Raw genomic sequence first — 17,194 nt, 5'->3', positions numbered from 1 at the left:
TAGAGAGGGATACTTACGTCGATTATAGCCTCTCACAGACAGAGCGCGGGTTAGGACAAGCCGTGAGCATGGAATATTAAGAATGCGTATTATATTTGTATATGGCATACGCCTATTCGTGCGAGATGAGGCTATAAACTCAATAACCTCTTGAACTTGCTCATCGGATAGGATAAGTGGCCTACCCGAACGCTTCTTCGGAGTTGGAGGGCCCTGGCAAGCATACCAAGCCTGCCGTTCTGTGCAGCCAATATAGGCTGCAATTTTTTGGAACTCCCAATCTAGGGAGCGTAGTAGTGCGCAACGAAGCCGCTCATCGCGAGTAAGATGAGGCATTGTAGTTATTGAAAGAGTATGAATTTCCTACATATAAAATACAATAGTAGGAATTTTGACGCGTTAAAAAGGTACAAACAAGCCTACGCGTACCCATGCTCCAACCCATGCCCAACCCCCGGTCATCTCATGACCCACTCACAAAACTTATGAACAACACCTCCGTATTACGTTCGAATCGGGCTACATGTATACAGTCACCTCTAGTACTCCACCCGAGCCGGATAGCTGAGACAGTAGCCCTGTGAGTGGCGTGGGCTAGAGGGATGGAGATACCGGGGGGGGATGGGAGGGAGGGGGAGGGTACTCCGTATTTAGCCCTTCGATCGATACTGTTGTGAGGTGTTGCACGTAATGGGTAATGTTACCTGGAATGATATCCAACATCCAACATCCAGGGACAGAGGAACCGACAGAGTGAAGGTACAGAGACGGAGAGAGTTGTGGGATGTTGGGGAGAGGAGAGAGTGATAGCAGTTTATGAATAAACTACCCGCGCATATTTAGTTCAAAGCCATGTCAGTAGAATAAATACACCGAGAATAAGAAAGCTTCTTTCTTACAATATCGAAGCTACAGTAGGTAAATACCATGAACTTGATATTTCCAAAAAAAGAAAGAAAAAATACCACACGTGACAATCAAAGGCTCCTAAAAAACGCACCCCGAGTCGCGCGTAAAGTGGTTAAGTTAAAGCCAGCGCGACGCGCATAACGCGTCGCCAAAAAGTGACGTCCAGTAAAGTAAATTGACAGGCATCACGAAAACCCTCAACCACCTCACCACCAAACAGGGGAAAACATACCTCCAAACCTCCAAACCTCCAAATCCAAACCACCCACAAAACGACATTAACCCACGCTCCTTCCCAACTCACACACATACACACACTACAACTCTCCATGGCCTCCTAACCCTCCATGAATCACGGCATCGGCACCCACTCAAAACGGCCCAGCAGCTATCAGCCATGGTTTTGCAAGCCGGCACCAAACGGAGTCTAAGTCTCGAGAACCTCCCTCCCCGCCCGCCGACAGCGCCGCGGGACTCCGAACCCGTCGCTGCTGCTGAGCCGCGGCCTCGACTGCTTCGACGGATTTTGTCGATGGGATTAGGGACCAAGACGCCGCCTAACGCATCGCCGAAGTCGTCTGCTGAGTCGACCATCACCACGGTCGTGTCGACGCCGTCGGATCGCTCGTTGAAGAAGGTTGGGTGGTCGATTGTGGATGAGCGCGAGGAGGAGGGGGTGTTGAATTTGAGCAGTACGAGTCTTTCGAACCAGATCTTACGTTCCTTACCGCCCTCGAGCGACCAGAAACCCCCAAAGTCGATATTGAAACCGTATAATGGCTCTATCCCCCTAAACCGGACATCGTTGAGCTTTGACAACAAATCCACAGAGCCGATCACAGACGCCGGGTTAGCGGTGATGCTGGAGTCGGTGGCGAAGCAGTTGGCGGGCGGGGATCGGATGAGTAGGGTGGACGCTTATATGTCGCTTTCGGGGGTGTTGAAGGCGACGGGGAATCTGCCGGATCCGAGGGCGTTGAGGGATAAGATGGGGTTGTTGGCGCAGTTTGTGCAGAGGGATATGACTGCGCAACTTCCGTCTGGGGCGGCTGATACGGTTTTGATCAATAATGCGTTGATATTGCTTGCGAGTCTGTTTTGGAAGACGGAGCCGCTGCCGGCCGACTTTTCGGTTTTCGTCCTCGAGCACGCCATTGCGACGTTTGAGGATCCGCAGGTTTCGAAGGATGTTGCGAAGCACCTCATGTTTGTGGTTGGACAGCAGAATTTCTCGCCGAAGATCATGACGCCCGAGCGAGCGGCGCGAGTGCTCAAGGCTACACACGAAATCGCCGAACACGTTAGGGGGAAGAGCATTGTCCTCGGACGGCTGGGGATATACAGGAAGCTTTTGAAGCAGGCGAAGCCAGCGCTGGTTGCGAATAATGATTGGCTGAAGGATATGTTTGAGGATATGCTCGTTAGCATTAAAGAAGTGCGCAGCCCAGTTATAGCATTCGGATTCGATGCTGCGCTACAGTTCGGAACGCAATTAAAGGTATCTCGGGCTGTGGTGGAGCTGTTCCAGGCACCTCACGAGAAAGGGGGGAAGTACGGAGACTATTATGCCGGCCGCCTCAATGCTGCCATCCAAACTAAGCAGGATGTGCCATCCGTGCCGCAGATCTGGAGCGTGGTCACCCTGTTCCTCCGCTCACGCCCATCCCAATTGGAGCACTGGGAATTCATGACCCCGTGGTTCCAAACCCTCCAAAAGTGCTTCAACAGCGGCGACCCCGAAGTCAAGCGCGAAGCCAACTTCGCCTGGAACAGACTCGTCTTCGCCATCCGGCCGGACGAGAAGACCAACCCCCGCTTCATCAAGATGCTCCACCAGCCGTTTATCGGGCAGCTCAACCGCAAGAATAGTAGTAAGCAGGGGAAGGAGATGTTTCAGGTTACTATTAGCAGTATCTGCAACTTGCTGTATTATACTTTGAATCCTGCCGCGTCACATGCGCAGCTGAATTTATACTGGGACTCGTACGTTATTCCGCTGATTAGGAAGCTGGCAACTACCACCGCTGAGCAAGGCGCGGATAAAGGTACACCGGGCTTGGATGGCGTCAAGCAGGCAATTGAGATCCTACGCTCGCTACTGGAGCCTTCAACACAATCATCCGCCACACCATGGAAACAAGACCGCGCCATGGCCGCCGAACTAGTGAAGCCCAGCGAGCTCCCATCCCTCGACTCAAAGTGGGTGCGCAAGAACTGCGTCCCCGTCCTAGACGTTATGGAACAGCTTTTCGAGCAGCGCTTTGCCGATCTCGGGAGGGCACAGAGCCCTGCTACGGAATTGTGGAGGAGCTTCTTGATGACTGTCGCTGCTGCGGGGGCGAAGGAGATTAAGGTCTCCAATGAGACGATGGAATGCGTAGCTCGGATCTTTACTATGCTACGCCGATTCTGGCAGAAGGGTCCTCAGCCAGCTAAGCAACGCGAAGCTTTGGATTCCGCGGCCTACCTCGATGGAATGGTGTACCTCATCACAGAGAGCGTGAGTATCCTCGGCATGCTACCATTCACCGAGAAAAAGCTCTCCATAACCGAACAAAGCGCCTTCCTCGCCGTCGCCACGCCATCCTCCCACCGCCTCCCCAAAACCATCAAATCACCACTCCAATACCTCATCCTCCTCCTCGTCGAAGCAGCATCAGACCTCCAATGCAGCACCACCTACAAAGCTGCTGTCCGCGCAACCCTAAACCCCTTCTACGAGGCCCGGACCTCGCGCACGTCACGTTTCGAGTTCTGCCAGGATCTCGTGCAGTGTCTCCCCGAAGCAGTGCGCGGGTCAGATATCTCACCTGCTGAAACAGTATGGTGCGTCCTTGCTGACATTCTCGCCGGAGCTATCAGTGAGACCGCCGAGGATGGACACAGCCACACACCTAGCTCTAGCGCGAATAAGCAGCAAGAAGGCGATGTCTTGCGCAGCATCGTCCGAGTCCTCGAGTACGGCCTCACTACTGTCGTGTTAGAGGGGATTCCGCACCTGGAAACCCTATTCCGCGCTGCGTCGAGCTATATCAGGGCAGAGGTCGGCGATGGCGGTCATGCGTTGTGCCTTGTTGATCCGCTGGCGAGGTGCCTGGGCGATCAGCTAGGCCGGACAGATGTGCGCGCCCTTGCGGGGATGTGTGCGGTGCTCGTGGGCGATGCGTGTTACCCCTTTGACGCGCAGTCGCTTGAGGCGGCGCGACGGAGGTTATGGGGCGCATCGACGAACAGTCCTAAGCCTGCTAGTACGGATCCTTATAAATACCTCTATGGCACTGTGAATATGTATTTGGAGAAGTGCTATGAGGAGTGTAGCAAAGACGCGATAGGTGCGGACGCCTTGCTGGCTGGGGTTACTGTTTTGATTGAGAGGTGTCCTGGGGCAAATTCACTGGATTTGTTTGCTGCGATTGGGAGTGGATGTGCGTGTTGGATACAAGATGTGAATGGGGCTGTGAAGTCGAGGAGTTCGACTGCAAAGGCTGTTACGTCTCTCTGGGAAGCGATCCGCTCGCAGGCATCAACTACGATCTTGGGAGTAGACAGCACCATTGCGCTCTCCAAGCTAGAAGCCCTACTATCCGCAGGCCTGAACAGCAAACGCAAACCCATCGCCAATTCCGCTATCACCCTCTGGAACACCACCTTTGGGACCCAAACCACCCTCTCTTATCCCCCCGACGTCGCAAAGGCACTAGCACGTCTCCGCCCCGTCGCTGATCTCAAACTGCCAACCTTCCCATCAACATACGACGAAGCCGCCACACCCAGCGGTCCCCAACTCCTCGACTCCGATTCAGATAGCCAAGATCTGTCATTCCGCTGCTCCAGCCGCCCGGCCAGTCGGGGGGTGACGCCTTATCTCCAATCCTCGCCCCTTGCTTCCCATAGAAAGGCGAAATCACCTCATCCCAGCATCGAGCTATCTAAATCCGCGTCCAAGAAACGATTCTCAGCCCGTGCGTCGAAACTCGCCGGGAAGAAGAAAAGAGATACCACTCCGCGACTCAGACACGACGATTCGCAGATCCAGTTCGCGGTCATCGAATCCTCGCCTACTGCTGAAGACTCGCAGCTCCTAACCGATCACCAGCGCGAGGTCAAGGAGAGGCAGCAAGAGGAAGCCGCAGCTATGTTCCCTGATCTCCGAAAGAGCCCTAGGATAAAGACGAGGCGCTCTGGGGAGAGATTAGCGCTTAGCTCTGATCTACCAGTGACCGAGGGGACGACGTGGGGGACGCCGAGTATTAGTCGTGTAGCGGAGAGGGAGGATGATTTCATCACCTCATCCCCTACGCCGAGACGGGAGACCAGTACCGAGGGCGTGCTGGGGAAGGAGGAGGAGGGGGATGTGCCGAGTTCGCCGCCGAAGGGGGAGGGGGATGAGATGGGGGGACCGTCGGCGAGTGATGACTTTTGGAATGTTACGTCGTTTGGGTCGATTGATTCGTTGTTGCTTGAGCAGCATACGATTGGGCTGCCGGAGGTGGTGGGTGGAGAGGAGGATGGGGGGAGTGACAGTTCGTCTGTATTGATGCAGGCGCTTCCTCTCCCCCACGACGTGGAACCAGCGGAGCAAGGCGAGGAAATTACGCATGAATCTACCTTCTCGGACGCACTATCTAATCTCGACGCTATCCGCGAGCGCGACGACGTGACGACAGACGAGGTCTTTGTTGACGCGCAGTCCTCGCCCCTGCTTGAGGCGCAAGTTGATTTACCCAGCACGCAGAGCAGCGGACGACGCAAGAGACGGCGCAGGAATCGTAGGGGTTCAAATGGGGATGTGAGCCGAGGGACGAGCGCTTCCGTCTATGTCGCGGATGAGAGCGTTTCACTGCCCGTCGGACAAGATGAGACCCGCGCAGAGGCAGATGCACCACCCACCACGCGCAGTCGATTCAGCCTCACTCCCTCCGCCGGGTTTGATCAAAGCGCCTACACCGCCTCCCCCCAACCCTCTCCCGCTCCCGAGCCCGAGACTAGGAAAACCCGAAAACGCCGCCTTGCTTCTCCGGCTGCGGAGAAGGAATCTACTCCCGTCGTCGAGGCACCGCGGTCGATGCGCTCGATGCGTAGTTCTGATAAGCTGACCCGCGCTGCTGTTTCTGAGGAACTAGTAGTACTACAGCAGGAGGAGGAGGAGGAGGAGGAAGGGAGTATACTCGCGCGCACGAGATCGCGTGTTAGGAAACGCGAGATCTCGAGTACCATCCCTGAAACTCCTCCAAAAGCTACGGTGACGAGGAGGAGGAAGTCACCACACGGTGGGGATGAGGATGATGAGGATGTGGTGATGAGGTCGCAGAGCGCGAAGAGACAGCGTGTTAAACAAGAGGAGGAGGAGGTAGAGGATAGCTTACTTGCCGCTAGAGATGACGCGGAGACGATAGTTGTTGATACCACGCCCCGCAGCCGCCGCTCGCGCCGCGAGAAGACCTCTACTACGAAGTGGGAGGAGAGCGAGCTTGGGCGGCGGAGGAGGAGGAGTCGCGCTGTGGTTGAGGATGATAAGGAGACGGATAGCCAGGTGATGAGGAGGAAGTCGGTGGATCTGGATTTGCATTTGGATCTCGACACCACATCTGGGGAGGTGGTGGAGGACTCGTTTGTAGGCACCGATGTGAAGGGAGAGGTGGAGGAGGATGTCAGTATGCACGGTGCCGGCGAAGGAGGAGTGACCGAGGCGCAGCGGGAGGGCGTAGCTTCCGACGACGAGGCCGAGGCGCAGATCTGGGATGGGATGGCGGAGTTGCGCAAGTCTTCTGAATCTGCTTCTGTCCCTCACCCAGTCGACGCTGCTGCTGCGGAGTCTGAAGCGGCTGAGGAATACGGTGGCGTGGTGAAGAAGGGGCTCACAGGCGCGACGGCGGTGGCGATGTTTAAGGAGCTGATGGAGGGGTTGAGGGCTGGGACGGTGTCGAGGGGGGAGGCGATGCAGATGGAGGAGATGGTGTGGGATTTTAAGGCGGAGCTTTATGCGGCTGAGAGGAGGGGGAGGGGGAGTGCTGCGTAGGGTGTTCTAATCCTGTGGGAGTCATGCATTCAGCGAAGGGATTGGGAAGGATAAGGATATAAAAATACTCGGTCATTGGGTCGAGCGGCTGGACTGAGAGGGGAGGACATACCCATACGTACAGTACATAAGCATAGCGAGCATAGCGCGGATGAAAGGGGGAAATTTGTTTTCGATGAGGGGATATGATAACTGTGTAGGCGTTTTTCTACATGGAGTACGGTTGTATGATAGGGATTGGTGGAATTGGAGATGTGGTTTATCTCGAATTGAATTGTACAGAAGTTATGACTATTCAAATCTCAGCCCTGCCCATCACAAACCCCAAGTTCCACCACCACAAAGGCATAATCCCCCCCCATCACTGCGACACCGCACAGCAGATCAAACACCCCGTCCTACCCTTCCATTGCCATTTCCATGTTTCCCGTTTCAGAGTATGCACGGATGGTTGGCTGTCAGTCGCGGCTGTGGTCAGTCAGGTGGGTTGGGTTGGCGGCCATGCCCCGCTATAACAACACCGCGGCGGTTCATCACTCACCCAACAACTTTGACATCATCTTTGAGGTCTGCTTTGACGACGATTAGGATCGAGATTCTTGCTTGCGATACTACATACACATTATTCAACGTGGTAGTAGACAGATAGGCTTGCGATTCGCCCTCGATTCGACACACCACAACTCACCCGACCCAACTCAATCAACCCCTCATATCCATCTCCAACCCAACACCACAACCACAACAATCATGCCCTCCACCCGCCCCAAGCCCAACAACCTCTCCCTCTCCGCCACCCCCGCGCAGCCCTCCGCCAGCGCAACAATCACCCACGACAACGGCCGCGTGACGGCCACGCTGCCGACGGGCGAGAGCGTCGAGGTGCTGCTGTACGGCGCGACGGTGGTGAGCTGGAAGGATAAGGGCAAGGAGAAGCTGTGGGTTAGTGAGGGTGCGGATTTGAGTGGGGGGTCGGCGGTGAGGGGGGGGGTGCCCTTGGTGTTTCCTGTGCGTATACCCAAGTCTATACCCCGCGCAATGTCTGGGAGATCAGATCGTCCGGCCTATCGATCAGTGGGAACCAGACAAGATAGATGAGAGAATCGAAGCTAACACCTCCCCCCCCCCCCAGGTCTTCGGCAAACCCACCGACCACCCCGCCACCTCCGCCCTCCCCCAACACGGCTTCGCGCGCACCTCCCGCTGGGATTTCCTCGGCAAGTCCACCACCGAATCCGACGGCAAGGGCGGCGACGGTGGGGTGAAGCTCGATTTCGGGCTCGGGCCCGAGAACCTGAGTACTGAGGCACGGGAGGCGTGGAAGGGGGAGTTCGGGCTAATTTACTCGGTTGCGCTGACGAGGGGGGGGTTGCGGACGAGTATGTTGGTTAGGAATGATGGGGGAGAGGCGTGGGAGTTTCAGGTGTTGATGCATACTTATTTGAGAGTTAAGGTTGGTGTTTCTCCTGTTCCTTTGTGATTTTGGAGGGTGTGAGTGAGGAAGGAAACTAATGAATGCAGGATATCACGACCACAACAGTTGAGGGCCTAGCAGGCGCGCCATACCACGACAAAGTCACCGCCTCCGCCGCCACCGCCCCAACCTCCCCCGCCACCCTCTCCATCACCGGCGAGACGGACCGCGTCTACACCCCCCCCTCCGTCTCGACCGCGCTCATGGTCTCCGCGAACGGCACCCCAGCCTTCGAGGTCGTGCGCGAGAACTTCGAGAACGTGGTTGTCTGGAACCCGTGGGAGGAGAAGGCGAAGGGGATCAAGGATTTCGCGCCCAAGGATGGGTGGAAGGAGATGCTGTGTGTGGAGGCGGGGCAGGTGGCGGGGTGGACGAAGTTGGAGGGGGGGGATGCCTGGGAAGGGGGGGTGACTATTAGGGCTTTGCTTTAGTTGGGGACGGGGGAGTGATGGGGGGGTTAGGTTTGAAATGCAAAAGGAGGCGGGTGGGAGGCTTGATTGTTGTGAGGGGTGGCAGGCTATTGTTTAAGTTTAATAGAGCATTGTCTGTATCATTGTTTATTCGAGATCTCTGTTTCTGTTGAGGCTACGTTTGGCAATGAATGAGTGTGAATCTATATGGCGAGGCGCAGGATACTCGTAGCTTTCACACGGCATGTCGGGATTGGGCACGAGGGAGAATGTTGGGTGTATATTTTCCTTATTTGTACACATAAATAGCAGCGCTCAGATCCAACTCCCCTTTTCGTACACCACATCCCATCCCAATCATACAGAGCATCGCGCCTTCCCATCCACCAGCCTATCATACAGCTATCCCACCCCCTACTTCCAACCCCCCAAAATCGACGAAACCCGATCCACAATGGTCTCATTCCCCTCCTCCACCCTCTTCTGCCTCTCCGCGTTCGAATCTTTATAAATATCCTTCAAATTCGCCTTCACCTCCTGCCCAGCTGACACTTCCGCCGCCAACGCCTTCTCCTGCAACTCGCGCTCGATCCCCGTCAAGCCCTCGAGCTTCTCCTTGATCTGCGCCTGGATATCAAGCGGTAATTTCGCCAACGGGCTCGTCTTCGGTATCTCCGGCGCCTGCTCCTTCGCCGCCGCCGCCTCTGCAGCAGTTACCGCAGTAACCGAACTCCCACCCTTCCCCAACAGCGGCGCGAACTTCGGCATCTCCTTCCCCTCCTTCTCCGCCTCCTGCACCGCCTTCTCCTGGGCCAACATACGGTGATACAGCGTATCAGCATGCATCTGGATCTTCTCATCCACATCTTTCCCCCTATCAAACGTACTCAGGTACCCCAGCGCCTTCAGGAACTTCTGCTGCATCTCCACGCAGCGCTCCAGACTCTTATTCTCCGTCCGACACATCGTGAGACGCGCCTTGACCCCGCCATTCGAGAAACACTCATTCACCTCCCACTGCTCCAGCGCGCAGTTCTCCAGCGCCGCGCGCCCGATCTCGGCTTTGCGGTACTTGTAGCCCTCGAGGACGTCGGCGATCTTCTCGGAGTCGGATTTCGAGGCCGCTTCGATGGCGGATTGGGGGGTGTAGGTTTTCCAGAGGTGGGCGTAGCGGTTGTCTTTGAAGAGGGTGGGAGGTGCGGTGGGGTCGGCGGGGGGAGGGGGGAGGAGGTGGTTTCAGTGGGTTGGGTGGGTTGTTGCTGCGCTTGGGGTTGTGTTGGAGTTGGTGTGGTGGGCGAGTATTGGACGGGGGATTCTTTTTTGAGGAATGCTTGCAGACTGGGGTCGAGGTTGCGGAGGGGGTCGGCGGAGGAATTCTTGTCGTCTGCGGTGGCGCCCCAGAACCAGCCCATCTTTGCGGTTTGGGAGGATTGGGTTTGTAGTGGGATTGGGGTCTTTGGTGAGGATTCTTGAGATTTCGGGAAGCTTTGAAGTTGGACCGATGATCGCTTTTCTTGGCGTTACGTTTCTGTTGTGGCCCGTGCATCGCTACTTTTAAGTCGACATCTATCGCCGCTTGTTATCACAATGTTTGAACCACTCACCGACGGCCTCGTGGCACGTGGATTTAATCTTAATGTCTTCATGAATGGAATTACCCCTCTACGTAATCCGTATATCTGGCTTCTTGCCATGATATTGGTAGGCTACTATGTATTAACATGATTCTTCGAATTAACAGGCAGTTTCTCCATCACCTCAAGCCCATCTGACACTCATGCTGCAAATATGGTTATATCAGTGGATCTAAGCTGGCATGAGCCAATTTCCTCGAATATCAACAGCCTCAGTTCAGCGATCAATGGTACAGGAATCTATGGCTTCGTTTTCAATTCTTCCACTCTACCAGAGGGGACACCATATGGTACTGTGATCCTCCTCCTATTTTCAAATTTCGGTAGCTCACAGTTTCTTAGGAACGTACAACTGGTGCAACATGCCGCATGTCCGGCGCACCGAATATCCAAAGGTGAACTCTTCGTATGCCCTCGAATATGTCGAGGTAATTCACCGACATCACAAGCGCACCCCTTACGCCTCCAATACCTTCCCCGTCGAGTCCTATCCATGGTACTGCGGCGACGAAGGCCTCTTCTACTCCGGCGCCCCCTTACCTGCCCACGGTGCCAATCAGTCTGCCAACACCTACTGGAGCGTATACACCTCGCCATCCAATCCTTTGGCACCGCGGGGATTCAACGGAACTTGTCAATTCCCACAGATCACCCGCGAAGGGCTTGACGACAGCTGGCAGCATGGCAAGGATTTGTACGGCGTCTACCACGACCTACTTGGGTTCCTCCCCATGAAATACGATCCAAATGTTGTCAGTTTCCGCGTCACGAACAATGTCATCACTTCGCAGGTCGCCAGCATGCTTGTGTCAGGCATGTTTGGCAGCAAAGAGCAGGATCTACCCTTGCTAATCCAGCCTGCGAGCATCGACAGTCTCGAGCCCGCATACAGTTGCTCAGCGGCGAGTAACAAATTCTCATCGTATGACGCCGACCCAGGCTGGACTGCTCATCTAAAGGCTGCCTCTGACCTATACGCAAATCTCGACACCATTTCTGGTGTTTCGCCTACGGATTCAAGCTTCCACATGTCCTTTGACCACTACTTTGACAATCTCTCCGCGCGACTCTGTCATGCAAAGCCGCTGCCTTGCAAGACCGGCAACCCATGTCTCTGCGTTACACAGGAGATGGCTGAGAAGGTTTTTCGTCTAGGGCAGTACGAGTACAGCTACCTTTACCGCGATGCCGGGGCACGCACGCTTGAGTATGCTGCTGCTAGTTACGGCATCTGGATTGCGGAGTTAGCGCAAAATTTGCGAGACGCGATGCATGCAACTGACTCGGCGAGTACCGATAACAAGAAGACGAGAAGTGGCATGAAATATCGCCACAACGTTGCCCACGACGGAAGCGTTAGTCGTTTATTGAGCATCTTGCAGATCGAAAAGATGGTATGGCCAGGCATGGGCAGTGAAGTGGTGTTTGAGCTGTATAAGAGCAAAAAGGACCAGCAATACTACGTCAGGGTGTTGTGGGGTGGACAAGTGCTGAAAAGTAGCAACCCGACGCTTGGTGTCTTGGATATGCTTCAGGCTGAGGTACTTGTTGCCTATTTTGACGGGCTTGTAGGTCAGGGAGCAAAGAAGATACCTAGCCTCTGTAGCTTGTAAAGGTTGAACAAGTACCTGTAGGTATGGCAATTGCATAGAATTTGACCAAGGCCGGGAGAAGAAGGTGCCAAGCTACTATATGGCAGCCTAGGCTTCGTTGACCTTACAGGTGGTCGGCGAAAGCGAAGTGCTGCCGAGTCAGAGATTTATGTATGTTCCAATGGCTGAAAATCGCAGGTCTATTACTATAATCGAGTCAATCTGTGCAATTGGACAAGTGATTCCACCAGTGATTATTATACAAGGACGACAACATATGGAGTCCTGGTATCATGAAAAGCTAAGCAGCGATGAGCTTATATTGCTCTCTGATTCTGGATATACAAATGGTGAACTGGCAATGCTTTATTTAGAGCATTTCATTAAACATTTTGATGCTGGGCCTAATAAACCATTAAAAGTCCTTCTTATGGATAGCCATATCAGTCATACAATACCCGAGTTTGTCATACGAGCAACAGCGATGAATATTCATCCATATCCGCTCCTGTCACAGCCGCTTGATGTTGGTGTTTTTCAGCCTTACAAACACTGGCACAAGAAGGCAATTCAATATGCAATGCGAAATCTTGATATTGATTACAATATTGCTTCATTTTTTCGAGACTTCAAGAAAGGCACAATTATAGGAGCATTTCGTGAAGCTGGAATGTGGCCAATAAACCCTAAAGAAGCCTTGAAAATAATGAAGGTATATACACTGTCTGAAAAGGCTCTAGACCTACTGAAAATTCCACAGACTCCGACAAAATTTGTACATTCAGAGCTCAAATTACAGCATTGGCAGGCAAAGATACCATACCTTTTGTCAAGTCCATCGGCACGAGAATGGGATTCTTGGGCGCGCAGTACTGAAAACGTCCTTGCTCAAGGAGAGTTAGCTGTTCTACAGTATGATTTACTATCTACAAAGGTTGCGAACCAGCAAAAGGCAAAGGTCAAAAGCCACAATGTTGTTCAAGCAACGTGTGATCCATTAACAGCTAAAGATGCTTGGGGAAAAATAGCTGACAAGGCTAAAAAGGAGAAGGAAACTCAAGAGCGGAAGTCATTCAGAGCACAAATAGCGTTGAATAAGGTCAAAAGGAGCTTCCTATTCGTGGTGTTGAGGCCCGCAAAGCCGAGCTTTTAAGAAAGCGGCAGGTTACCCAGTTGTTAAAAGCAAAGCAGGAGGTGCCTCCTGATTTACTTAATCCAATTCCTGATCCTGAAAAAATTGCACAGGAGTCAGAGATTCAAGAAGAAGCCAATATTCAATTGTTTCAACAATAGGGTGGTCGGGATCACAGGTAGACGACGACGATGAGACTGGATTTATAAGATTTAGTGGTTTGGATGAGGACATATTTACAGACAGGACAGAAGAGAATTTGGATTCTACATACCTTCGCCGACCACCTTACAGGTGGTCAGTGCGAACACCGACGATTAGCCATAACACCTAGCTTTCAAGGCTCAACCCTCCAATCTTCATGGTATTCGTTCCCTTCCTTCTAGCTAGATAGAAGCTTATTAGCAGTGATAGATCCCTGCATTCTGACTCTATTATGGCGCCTCGCAAGAAGGTTCCTACAATCACCGTTCTCATAGTAACCCCTTATAAGAGGACAGCAGCTTAGATGTTAGTCTCCCCTGGCTCTAAGGTAGCAATTACGCCCATTCTTCTAGGTATTTGTTGTCCTAACGTCTATGGGCCCGTTCGACCTTACCGTTCGCCTACTGTTGAGGATGGGCTAGAGGAATTAGACAACCCTAGATCTTCTAGCAACGTTCCTAAGGAGATGCATACCGTGCTTAGGTAGAAGGTTGCCACCTAATGCGTGGTCCGTGAATCTACAGGACATCTTCACGCTAGCCCTTGCCCTGCTGTGTGAAGTGCGCATACACCTATTTCAACTTCCCTAGACGATGTGTTAGACCCTAGCAGATATAGGGAAGTGTAGTGATTGCCTCTAGGGTGTCATGACACTCCTTCGATATTTGTGTCATGACCCTTCGATTCGTTTTGTGCTCGTTTCTAGTTTCTTGCTCAGGATGAGCTAATGAAGAAATGAGATTCAATCTTATGTTACGATGGTCATAGAGGTCATGATGCCAGACCAGGAAAAGTAATCTAGATTGAATCTAAAGAGAGAAGAAGAAGAAGAAGGAAGGAAGGTGAGGCTATTCCTCATAACATACAGTTGTCTGCTTAGTGGTTGTAACCTTGGTGGCTAAGGCTACACCCGTAATCCCTATAACAACCGTAATAACCATAATAACCATAACAACCGTAACAACTTTAACAACCATAACAACCGTAACAACTGTAACAACCGCAACAACCGTAACAAGCTGTGACATTCTCATGCCGTAGATTGGAATCTACGGCATGAGAATGGACCCCGCAAAAGTCCAAACTATACTTGAATGGAAAGCACCAAGGTCGCTCCAAGATACACAAGCTGTAAGGATGCCTTCTCGTCTCTCACTCTAAGGAGCAGACTCTGAGTAGCTGCGTGTCACGTGTGATCATTTGGGCGGGCTAACCGAGTCGGAGGGGTTTCGGGTACTTGAGGGAAATGACTCACGGGGTTCCCCCTTCATCTTTTTTATATCCTTCATAGTAGACCTATAGGATAGCATCCGTTTAGCCTCCGACTCACACTGTCATATGCTGGTGCCCTGTGTCCTTACATTATACAAAAAAGATCACGCCTGCCGGGGACGGCCGTACTTAAATAATATCCCACACCGGAACGACTCAGGAGAACTACCGTTACACCATCGACTGCGACTCAGTGACGTTTCGGAGGAGAGACCTGATGACTTCAAGTAGCCGTGATTCCAGAGATCTCACGGACAGCCAGTGGATCAGGGTTTGATTCTTCAGAACAAGCTGGTAAAGTCGCCAACGCGTTGGCGCCAAATAGGATACGAGATCCTTATGAACCCCCTCCTAGCACAGAGGAAATTGTGGACAAGAGCGTTGATAGCTACAAGCTACCGGAAGTCAAGCTCTTTCGTATCAGTACCGATACACACCCGAGGCAATATGTCGAAAAAGCTGACATCAAACATACCCCAAGACAACGATGGTCAACTGCCCAGAATGACTACCAGACAATCCACAGCTTCAGCTACGACCGCTGTGCCATCCGAAGACATCCCGAGTCGAATGGCCCACCTCGAAGCACAGATACAGGAGGTCAAGGATCTACTAGTTATCCTTACGGCAGCCCAGACCAGAATCCCGTCCACACCACCGGTGGACGCCCCCATACCCACAGTCGAAGCCACGGAGCAACGAACACCTCGCACACGAAACACCCCCGAGACAGTTCAATTGCCACCTCTTCAGAACACTCGTTCTCCATCGATTCCAGGGTCGTCACGAATGCACACCAAGGACCCCCCGAATCGCTATAAGAAATCAACCATCTCTGAGAAAATCCTTCCTCTCAGCGATGGGGTAGAACATACCTTCCTACAATGGTGTAAGGACAGTTCGAACCGAGGCTGACCTTCAAGTCTGCAGAAGTATCCGAAGTATAATGTGAAGACTTCGATACTCGAAGCAGTAGGACAAGGTATAGTAGTTCAGGCTCCAAAGCATATACTTTATACCACAGGGGTCAAGTGGTGAGACTAACAGGTTGGCCAAGTGGTTTGACTCGAAGTAAGGGAATGCAAAGTAAGTCGAAGCAGGAGGAATTGCAAGAAGGCCAAGTAGTATATAATTTGCTAGCTAAAGATCAATAAGAGACATGAGCAATAAGTGCTTATATAACAGTAAAAATTCCTAGTGCCAAATAAGCGAAGGCACTAATTAACTGAACCCTAGCTAAGCGAGCCCTAGTGCAGCAAGCCAATAACAAGAGAGCCTAAGCCAGTAGTCAACATTTGGTCTGATCTAGGTCAGCAAGTGAAGCGAAGTGAGCGAAGTGAGCGAAGCAGGTGAAGTGAATGACATAGTGAAATAAGTACTAGAGACTAAAGTGAATCGAAGGGTCGTGACACAAATATCGAAGGGGTGTCATGACAGACCGGCCTGGCGAAGACCTACCTAGAGCCCCATTACCTGTCCGCTACGCATGGATTCCGCAGTGCAGAGGAGATGATGGATCTACTAGGTTCATACTACCTCACAGGCAACGAGACGGAACAGGCCAGGAACCTCTTCGACGACCTGCAAATGGGAGAGAAGGGGCATGCTAGCGAAACCTTCCCAGAGTTCAAGGCTCGTTTTCAAAGTGCAGCTATCACTGGACAAGCCTCCGAGTCAGAATGGTTTCAGTACATGTGGAACAAGTTGACTCCCCAATTCCGCAGCCGCGTCGCGATCATCAAAAACCAATGGAATGGAGAATACCAGACCATGGTATGAGAACTTACCGCCTTTAATCAGGAACGGCGCCGGAACAACGAATTGAATCCGCTACCCGCTCTCGTAAGGACGTCCACACGTACCACGGATACTGCAAGGCCGTCGGCGTCGAAGCCGACTCCAGCCATATCCGCTCTGTTCACCTGAACCGCATTCCTCCCCAAGTCAGCCATACCTGAACGTGTGAGAACCGCAGTCCCTGCGCCCTCAGGAAACTGTTTCAAGTGTGGCAAGCCCGGCCATTTCCAGGACAAATGCCCCCTTAACGCTACTATCAGGGAAAGGGACCGTAACGACCCCGAGGCTGAAGAACAATGGAAAGAAGCCGTGGAACTTCAATTAGATGCGTCCCTCGAGGAAAACGACGAGGCCTAGGAGAAGGCTCCTTCCTAGGTCTACGCAAATGTGACCTGCGAGGACTAGACTTGCGAGAACTCCTGGGAGGCACCCAGTTCTTAGTCGACACAACCCTGAGTATGAATGGACTCGGGGTGCAAACGAAGTCCCTAGCAGACACAGGAGCAAATGGCTACCTCGTCATTAACAAGCCTTTCGCAATACGACTGTCGAAAGCGCTTCAGAGCCCCATACGGAAACTACCCTACTCTGTACCCATACGTGGATTTCAGCGCAAAATCCAAGGCCACGTATCGGAGTATATTCGGTTACACTTAACAGTCGAAGGACGCCGGATATATAACTGCCCCTTTGTACTCCTGGATCTCGGAGCACAAGATGTGATAATTGGGAAGAAGCTTTTCAGCCGCTT

General features: G+C 52.7%; 5 protein-coding genes across 5 annotated transcripts; 4 read left to right on the top strand and 1 right to left on the bottom strand.

Annotated features, from left to right (window-relative positions):
* Window positions 1-654: 654 nt before the first annotated feature.
* On the top strand, window positions 655-7,219 carry VC83_06068 (uncharacterized protein). Its single transcript, XM_024469674.1, has 2 exons — window positions 655-5,432; window positions 5,484-7,219. Exons 1-2 carry the CDS (start codon window positions 1,307-1,309, stop codon window positions 6,926-6,928), a joined length of 5,571 nt encoding a protein of 1,856 aa, XP_024324072.1. The 5' UTR covers window positions 655-1,306; the 3' UTR covers window positions 6,929-7,219.
* Window positions 7,210-8,833, top strand: VC83_06067 (uncharacterized protein; the record flags this gene model as incomplete). Its single annotated transcript, XM_024469673.1, has 3 exons — window positions 7,210-7,936; window positions 8,061-8,381; window positions 8,450-8,833. The coding sequence occupies exons 1-3, from the start codon at window positions 7,679-7,681 to the stop codon at window positions 8,831-8,833; spliced, it is 963 nt and encodes a 320-aa protein (XP_024324069.1). The 5' UTR covers window positions 7,210-7,678.
* A 139-nt stretch (window positions 8,834-8,972) lies between these two features.
* Window positions 8,973-10,224, bottom strand: VC83_06066 (uncharacterized protein; the record flags this gene model as incomplete). The annotated part of the gene is made up of 2 exons (XM_024469672.1): window positions 8,973-9,990; window positions 10,152-10,224. 2 exons carry the CDS (start codon window positions 10,222-10,224, stop codon window positions 9,227-9,229), a joined length of 837 nt encoding a protein of 278 aa, XP_024324070.1. The 3' UTR covers window positions 8,973-9,226.
* A 215-nt stretch (window positions 10,225-10,439) lies between these two features.
* On the top strand, window positions 10,440-12,240 carry VC83_06065 (uncharacterized protein). Its single transcript, XM_024469671.1, has 2 exons — window positions 10,440-10,736; window positions 10,789-12,240. Exons 1-2 carry the CDS (start codon window positions 10,601-10,603, stop codon window positions 12,057-12,059), a joined length of 1,407 nt encoding a protein of 468 aa, XP_024324067.1. The 5' UTR covers window positions 10,440-10,600; the 3' UTR covers window positions 12,060-12,240.
* A 2,853-nt stretch (window positions 12,241-15,093) lies between these two features.
* VC83_06064 (uncharacterized protein) lies at window positions 15,094-16,800 on the top strand (the record flags this gene model as incomplete). Its single annotated transcript, XM_024469670.1, has 5 exons — window positions 15,094-15,510; window positions 15,577-15,628; window positions 16,109-16,419; window positions 16,494-16,589; window positions 16,651-16,800. 5 exons carry the CDS (start codon window positions 15,094-15,096, stop codon window positions 16,798-16,800), a joined length of 1,026 nt encoding a protein of 341 aa, XP_024324068.1.
* Between the last annotated feature and the right edge of the window lie 394 nt (window positions 16,801-17,194).

The sequence above is a fragment of the Pseudogymnoascus destructans genome (genome assembly GCF_001641265.1).
Source record: "Pseudogymnoascus destructans isolate 20631-21 unplaced genomic scaffold scaffold_10, whole genome shotgun sequence".
In the NCBI taxonomy this organism is placed as follows: Eukaryota; Fungi; Ascomycota; class Leotiomycetes; order Thelebolales; family Thelebolaceae; genus Pseudogymnoascus; species Pseudogymnoascus destructans.
Note: the sequence above shows the minus strand (reverse complement) of the source record. Positions and strands in the feature narration are given on the sequence as shown.

Bases quoted from the DNA above. Each gene is read 5' to 3' on its own strand.
- VC83_06065 (XM_024469671.1), top strand. From the start codon at position 10,601: ATGGTTATATCAGTGGATCTAAGCTGGCATGAGCCAATTTCCTCGAAT. The intron at 10,737-10,788 runs GTACTGTGATCC...ACAGTTTCTTAG, and splicing joins ACCAGAGGGGACACCATATG to GAACGTACAACTGGTGCAAC.
- VC83_06068 (XM_024469674.1), top strand. From the start codon at position 1,307: ATGGTTTTGCAAGCCGGCACCAAACGGAGTCTAAGTCTCGAGAACCTC. The intron at 5,433-5,483 runs GTTCGTCTGTAT...ACGTGGAACCAG, and splicing joins GGAGGATGGGGGGAGTGACA to CGGAGCAAGGCGAGGAAATT.